The following is an 8,629-nucleotide window of genomic DNA, read 5'->3' as shown; positions in this document are numbered from 1 at the left end:
TTAGCTTTACACGATCACCCATCCATAGGACATTTTAATTCATTTTTATTGTTTAAAAGAAGCAAAGCCTTATTTGGTACTTTTGGAAAAGAAACTTTACTAGCAATATACATCTTTGGGTGTTCAGATCAAATTTTATTTACTCAATTTTCCTGTGAAGAAAAGCAGTGCTATTCCCGAAAGCGTGGTGAAACTTAGCCAAAATTGAGTGTCTTATTCTCACTAGCGCCACAAGAGTGCAGCGTATCACTTTAGAACTAGAAATTTTACGTCACCACGAAAGAGCCTGAATCGCAAAATAGCTTGAATCGAGAATAACGTTTAACCGTATGCCTTGAAAAAACGAAGGTCTGCTATTTGTTTAGAATTGAATTTCCTCTATGTTGAATTCTGTGCAATTAAGGGAGCAAGTACATTAACATTCCTGTTAAGGGAAAAGGTTTACAATTTTATTGATATTCTGTTCTGTGTATCATTGTATGAAATCAAGCAATACCTTAAAATAGTTTGGAATTTATCATAAGGCAATAAAAGATGTCTGCAATATTTCATCAAAAATTTTCTGTCAAACAGAGGTAAGTTCAGTGTTTTTCTATGTTTGAAAACGTATTGTCGTATTTTAATTATTAACCCTTTTCTTAAAAAGCAAATAAATAAAAAAACTTTGCCTTGGGGCATATTGGTATAAGACAAATTTACAGTGTTTTTTTTTTTTTTTTTAATGACGACTTTATTTTGATTAAACATGTATTTTTTCTGATGACTAATTTTAGTTTCATTGGAGATTTTATTAGCTTGTCATTAATATAACAGGATACAAATTAAAATTATATTTTTTAGTAATTAAATTAGTTATTCCAATAACTTGATTCAATTAAAATGTTAACAATTAGCATTTATTTTATTTTTTGTTTGAACGATATCCATGTCAAATATTCATGCCATGTGATATTCATGACATCAAAATAGTTATAATAAAACTATAAACAAATTAAGTTTCTGAAAAGATGTATGAAAATATCATTGTATTATTAATCATGTCTGGTGCAAGTATTATAAAAGTACAAAAACTCAATATATGCCACCAAGCTATGCTTTCGCATCCTTAGAATATGTTTTTTCGTGTATTGCGTAAGTTTGAGTAATATATTAATGTAATATTAATGTATATAATTCCTGTATATTTTCAGAATAAAATTCTCATTTTTTATTCATTTATGCATAGCGAGATTGTACTGCACATTTTTCCTTAAACACATTTTAAACCTAGTCTCTCATCCTATCAAATAATAATTTATTATTACTCAAAATTAATTATGTAATCAATTGAAGAAAATTCTTTAGAATAAAAAAATAAAAATTAGTTTACAAGTTATATTTTTCTCAGCTGTTATTCTTTTGAGTTTGTTTTGTTAAATTATTCCTGAATCACAAATATGATCACACTTTTTACACTATGATTAATAGAACACAATTTTTTTCTATTAATCATATTTCTATTAACCACACTCTTGAAACATCAAATTGCCCAAGAAAATTAATGAAAAGAAGTATTGCTATCATAGAAATACTGTGCTGCATGTAAAATTATAAGTGTAGAACACAGAAGTATTAGTGAATTGTTTCATTAGTATTGCGTGATTTCAGTTAATCTGATAAATACTATTTTATCAACATCTTTTAAACTTTATTATCCAAAAACGTATATTTTTAAAGAAAGCTAACATTTTGGGGGAAATTTTGTTCCAAAATAAAAAAATCCTTATTCGTGGGTAATATTAGGCTCTGAGAATTTTCTCTACTCCTGCTTATATGTAACATGAATATTTCAAATATTAGTGAACTAATGCTATTAATGTATTAGCTTGCTGATTAATGAACTAATTATAATTTATAAAAAATATAAATATTTAAATGAATTAATAATTTTTTCAATCAATCAATTCAAGGGTTTGACTAAATTACTATTAACATTTAGTACAGTTATTAAAATAAATTTCCAAGTTGCTTGTTATTTTATTATGTTATAATAGTTTTAGTACTTCTACTTTCTAGTCTATGCAGCTCAGCATCAATTGAAGGAATAGTTTTAAATTTTGGTCAAATTCATATAAAAAGGAAAAATGAATTTGAAATACAAAAGATTTCAAAACTTTTTTTTTTTTTTGTAGTTGTATGTTTTTGGGAAAAGGGGAGTCAAAATGGGAGTAAATGAAAATGATTTTATATATAATGAATAAGGTGATTGTTGAGTGTTTTTTTTTATTTTTATCCAGCTGATTGTTTAAGTATTTTAATTTGAAATATTTTCACAAATGAACAGATTGGATAGATTTTAATTTTATGCAATTTTATGGTTTGGGTATAAATTTGGGTTTTTGACAGTAATTGTCAAAAGGAGAGTTCAATATCAAAATAATTCAAGAATATAATTGATTGATCATTTGTAATTTTCTATGTAAATGTTTATTTATAAATAATTCTTATTTGTAATTGCTAATAATTATCCTTACACTAAAATTGTGAAGTTTTGACACTTTATAATCGTCGTTGAACTGCTGACCAAATTATTGGGCTTATGACTACCAATGTTCAACTACGCAGCTTTGTAATTTTGAACCCAATCCAGAAGATCTCCTGGATCAAGTATTGGGAGAAATTTGCCTTCGTGGAGGACTTATTGAACGAACTAACACACATTTGCGTTACATGGAGAGGAAGACCATGAGAACCTCTCACGATTTGCCTGATGGCAAGGGCACGGTTACCCATGGTCCGTCTACCACTGTGGATATTTCATGTCAGCACTGTGGTCGGTGCAAGCCGGATGTAAAATTCGTATCCACCAGCCATCGCTGGGATTCGAACCGGGTTCACCTCATTGGAAGGTTCCCCTAAATCATTGTGGCTCAAGTTTTGGCACTTCTCAAAAAGTTTTTTTTGACGTGATGGATAAAACAATGGTTATTACCAGATAGAACTGTCAATTGTCAAAAACTTGTCAACCTTGCCCATTATCCTTGNTTTTTTTTTTTTTAATGACGACTTTATTTTGATTAAACATGTATTTTTTCTGATGACTAATTTTAGTTTCATTGGAGATTTTATTAGCTTGTCATTAATATAACAGGATACAAATTAAAATTATATTTTTTAGTAATTAAATTAGTTATTCCAATAACTTGATTCAATTAAAATGTTAACAATTAGCATTTATTTTATTTTTTGTTTGAACGATATCCATGTCAAATATTCATGCCATATGATATTCATGACATCGAAATAGTTATTATAAAACTATAAACAAATTAAGTTTCTGAAAAGATGTATGAAAATATCATTGTAATATTAATCATGTCTGGTGCAAGTATTATAAAAGTACAAAACCTCAATATATGCCACCAAGCTATGCTTTCGCATCCTTAGAATATGTTTTTCGTGTATTGTGTAAGTTTGAGTAATATATTAATGTAAATTATATATTAATGTAATATTAATGTATATAATTCCTGTATATTTTCAGAATAAAATTCTCATTTTTCATTCATTTATGCATAGCGAGATTGTACTGCACATTTTTCCTTAAACACATTTTAAACCTAGTCTCTCATCCTATCAAATAATAATTTATTATTACTCAAAATTAATTATGTAATCAATTGAGGAAAATTCTTTAAAATAAAAAAATAAAGAAAATTAGTGATCAAGTTATATTTTTCTCAGCTATTATTCTTTTGAGTTTGTTTTTTAAATTACTCCTGAATCACAAATATGATCACACTTTTTACACTAGGATTAATAGAACACAATTTTTTTCTATTAATCATATTTCTATTAACCACAGCTTATTGATTAATGAACTAATTATAATTTATAAAAAAATATAAATATTTAAATGAATTAATAATTTTTTCAATCAATCAATTCAAGGGTTTAACTAAATTACTATTAATATTTAGTGTAGTTATTAAAATAAATCTCCAAGTTGCTCATTATTTTATTATGTTATAAAAGCTTAGTACCTCTACTTTCTAGTTTATGCAGCTCATCATCAATCGAAGGAATAGTTTCGAATTTCGGTCTTATTCATACGAAACTGAAAAATGAATTTGAAATACAAAAGATTTCAAAACTTTTTTTTTTGTAGTTGTATGTTTTTGGGAAAATAAATCAAAATGGGAGTAAATGAAAATGATTTAGATATAATGAATAGAATGATTGTTGAGTGTTTTTTTATTTTTATCCAGCTGAATGTTTAAGTATTTTAATTTGAAATATTTTAACGAATGAACAGATTGGATAGATTTTAATTTTGTGCAATTTTATGGTTTGGGTTTTTGACAGTAATTGTCAAAGGAGAGTTCAATATCAAAATAATTCAAGAATATAATTGATTGATTATTTGTTATTTTCTATGCATGTTTATTTATAAATAATTCTTATTTATAGTAGCTAATATACACTAAAATTTTGAAGTATTGACACTTAATGATTGTCGTTGAACAGCCGACCAAATTTTTGGGTTCACAACTACTAATGTTCAACTACGTAGCCTTGTAATTTTGAACCGAACCCAGAAGACAAGGGAACTCCTGGATAAAGTATTGGGAAAAATTCGCCTTTGTGAAGGACTTATTGATGGAACTAACACGCATTTTCGTTACATGAAGAAGAAGCCGTGAGAACCTCTCACGGTTAACCTTACAGCAAGGGCACTCTAACCCATGATCTACCTGAGGATATTTCATGTCAGCACTGTGGTTGGTGCAAGCCAGATTCGAACCGGGTTCACGTCATTGAAAGGTTCCCCAGAGCCATTGCGGCTCAAGTTTTGACAATTGTCAAAAAGTTTTTTTGGACATGATGGATAAAACCACTGTTAAAACCGGATAAAACTGTCAATTGTCAAAAACTTGCCAACCTTACCTGGAGCCCATGAAAGTGCTTCAGATATTAATTTTCCTTGGTTACTCTGTGAACAAGACCAAACCAATTCAATCTGCTTTTTTTTATAAAAAAAAAAAAAACTGTTCCCTCGCATTAAACATTCTAATTTCTAAAAGGTTAGAAAATTTAAAATTCATTAAATTCAGAGTGTTTTTTGTTTATGCTAAGATTTTTTTTTTACCTAATCTACCTTTATTTCAGTCATATCTTTTTTTAGGATACTGTGTAATTTATCCTTCATTTTTCTATTTTCAGGTCACTGCCGTAAAGTCTTTGGACTCAACATTATTCTTAGCAATGGACTTGAAAATAATTATTTGGAGTAACGTCAAATTAATCTTCTAACCTTTAATTAAATCCTACTGAAGTGTATCATTACAGTCATCTACCTTTACTTGCTGGGAATGTAAATTTTGTGACCAACTGCAGTTTGAATTTTAAAAACCTACCTACATGCTTCAAACCATTGTGTCTAACACGTTTATTGCTAGTTATGTTTCTGTTTCACTTACAAACAATTAAAAATAGCGTCATTTATTTAATTTTTTTCTCAATGATTTAATGTTTTGAAAATATATCACGGGACTGATAAGCTCCGTTTTTCATCCCTTCATCTTGTTCCCGTTATTTAGAATGAAAAATTTTAGTGCCACTATAAAGCTTGAGTATTAAGTTGATAATTTCTGTAACTGATCTTTTTTAAGAAAATTTAAATTTATTTCTCATTTTTGCATATCATTTCTATTATTATAAAATTTTGTTCCGAATGATTAATTTAAAATTTTGTTGTGTACGTAGAAAACAATAGTATACGTAATAAAAAATTTGAAAATAATAATTTTTCCTGTTTTGTCATGGGGACTTTTTAACTATTCTAGTAACATGTCTGATGAAAGTTTTGAGCACGATTTCGCCTTAGTTAACGATAGTTATGAGGACACTCAAGAAAAATCTTATACTTGCAATGTATGTAATAAGAGTTTTTCTCAGAAACATAATTTGCTAACTCATAGATTTATTCATACTAATAAAAAACTTTATTCTTGTAGATCATGTGATAAAGTTTTTCCATCAAACCGTGATTTAAATGTTCACAAACGTATTCATTCAGGCGAGAAAGTTCACGTTTGTAATTTTTGCAATAAGATTTTTTCAGCAACCCGTGACTTAACTATACATAAACGTATTCATACAGGTGAAAAGCCTTATCCTTGTAGCGTATGTCATAAAAGTTTTTCTCAACGATCCCATTTAATTACGCACACCGCAGTACACACCGGAATAAAACCTTACTGTTGTAGTATTTGTAAAAGAAGTTTTTCTACTAAAGGCGATTTAAACAAGCACAACCTTGTCCATACTGGCGAGAAACCTCATTCTTGTGGTGTGTGTAATAAAAGGTTTTCAACATCCAGTGGTTTAAATAAACACTATGTTGTTCATACTGGGGAAAAACCTTTTTCTTGTACTTTATGTGGCAAGAGTTTTTCAAGAAGAGGGGATTTAATTCAACACAACCTTATTCATCTTGGAATAAAACCTTATTCTTGTAATATATGCAGTAAAAGGTTTGCATCAAGCAGTAGTTTAACTACCCACAGATATTCCCATACAGGAGAAAAACCTTATTCCTGTACTGTATGTAATAAAAGTTTTGCTAGAAATTCTCATTTAACTGTGCATTACCTTGTTCATTCAGGTGAAAAACCTTATCCTTGCAATGTTTGCGGCAAAAGTTTTGCAGCAAGCCGTACTTTAACTCACCACAAATGTTCCTATCACAGTGAAAAAACTTATTCTTGCAATGAATGTGGCGACAGTTTTGCATCAAGCAGCACTTTAACTTATCACAGATTTTCTCAGCATGGTGAAAAAATCTTTACTTGCAATATATGCAATAAAAGTTATGCAAGAAATACTGACTTCATTAAGCACAAGTCCAGCCATACTAATGAAACACCTGATCCTGAAAAACATTCTGTTGTAAAACCATATCCTTGTGGCGTATGTGATCGGAGTTTTTCATTTAAAAGTGATTTGATAAGACACAACATTATTCATACTGGTGAGAAACCTTATTCTTGCAGTATATGTAACAAAGGTTTTTCAACGAATGGTGGTCTAAATAAACACAGAGTAGTTCATACAGGTGAAAAACCTTTCGCTTGTAACATATGTAAGAAGAGTTTTTCGAAAAACAGTAATTTAAACAGGCACATCCTTATTCATGCTCCCAAAAAATCTTAATTCATGTCTGTAGTGAAAATTTTGCATTATATGTTAAATAGATCTTTCACCATTTGGTTAGGAATGATATTTTTTTAATATTTTGATGAACTTTTGCACTTCTATTTATCATTATGATACAGAGTGTTTCATAATGACTAAATATTATACAGGGTGAGAATAACACAAAAGAAAGCAAATAATTATAAAATAAGAGGTTGGATATCTACTTTGCAACAGGAATATGTAACTTTGGCTTGTGGGCCAAGACAAGGTGCATAGCATTTTTAAAAAGTGCTGATTTTTGATTTATATTTTTTAAAAGCCCTTGAAGGTGCTTTATTTAGTCAGTGTTTGTAAAAAGTGCTTAATTTTCAATCTTTTAAATAGAGATTTTTTCTTTGTTGCATCGATTGTCGCTCTAAGCTACAAAAAATTCATGATTTTCAAAAAATTTTCTGCAATATTTATTTATTTTATTGATTTTGAGTTTATAAATTAAGAACTTTAAAGATAGAAATTTTTTTTTTATTACTGCACAGATCCTAATTATGATTTTTTCTTTTGAAGAGTGATTAAAAATATTTTTTGAGTACTTAAAAGGCACTTATTTTTTGTTGAAAAATCTGGTTACACACCCTGCAAGAGTATCCCCCAAAGCCTTTTACCTTTGCTCTTAATCTGTCTAAATTGTTCATTAAAATATGAAAATTCAGAAAAATCTTCCTACCTCTTGTTCTATAAAAGTGATTCTAATTGTCTTTCTCAGAGAATCGTATTGAAATTATTTCATTCTGTACATTTTGTTTAAGGAAATGGGTTCAGTGTTTGTAGCAAAATGTAATTTCTTACAGAATTTCAAGAAACGAAAAGATGGATGATTAATTATAATTTCAAAATTCTAATCACAATCATTACATAAATTTCATTGTGTATTAGTAAAAGTGACAAGTTTTGGTTCTGAATATTGGTAAAAAATAACTTTTAAGGTGAATGAGAACACTTTTGTTTATACTTCTTTTCTATAGCTCTAAATTTGTTGCAATAATATTTGCTTTGAAATATTGTATAGTTTGTTTACAGTAAGAACTCATCCTGCATCTAAGTCTAAAGGCCGTCTGCTACTGTGGAAATAAGAGCGCATTTCAGGGAGGGTAGCTTCTCTTCACTCTAGGGCTAACACAGTAGACCGAAGAAAAAGATTCCCTTTCTCTCAACGACCTGAACCATAACCTGTCCTAAACAATGAACCCACACTCTTAATTGAAATAGTTATACCTCGTTACCATAGTCACCGCCACAGGTACATGGTTAGGGGAGTTCTTACTTTAGACAAACTATAGCTAATATTTGTTGAAATTTATTTATATATTTTAGTTTATTATAATTTTTCATCATATTACTTTTAAATAGATTCTATCATGCATTTTTATAATGCTAATTTTGAACNTTCTGT

At 28.7% G+C, this 8,629-nt stretch overlaps 1 protein-coding gene across 1 annotated transcript; it reads left to right on the top strand.

The window, feature by feature from the left end:
* Window positions 1–278: 278 nt before the first annotated feature.
* LOC107453982 (zinc finger protein 271) lies at window positions 279–7,582 on the top strand. The gene is made up of 2 exons (XM_043045816.2): window positions 279–575; window positions 5,203–7,582. Exon 2 carries the CDS (start codon window positions 5,830–5,832, stop codon window positions 7,192–7,194), a length of 1,365 nt encoding a protein of 454 aa, XP_042901750.1. The 5' UTR covers window positions 279–575; window positions 5,203–5,829; the 3' UTR covers window positions 7,195–7,582.
* The last annotated feature ends 1,047 nt before the right edge of the window (window positions 7,583–8,629 follow it).

This window comes from Parasteatoda tepidariorum, chromosome 5, assembly GCF_043381705.1.
Source record: "Parasteatoda tepidariorum isolate YZ-2023 chromosome 5, CAS_Ptep_4.0, whole genome shotgun sequence".
Taxonomy (NCBI): Eukaryota; Metazoa; Arthropoda; class Arachnida; order Araneae; family Theridiidae; genus Parasteatoda; species Parasteatoda tepidariorum.
Note: the sequence above shows the minus strand (reverse complement) of the source record. Positions and strands in the feature narration are given on the sequence as shown.

Excerpts from the sequence above, each read along its gene's own strand:
- LOC107453982 (XM_043045816.2), top strand. The coding sequence starts at position 5,830 with ATGTCTGATGAAAGTTTTGAGCACGATTTCGCCTTAGTTAACGATAGT.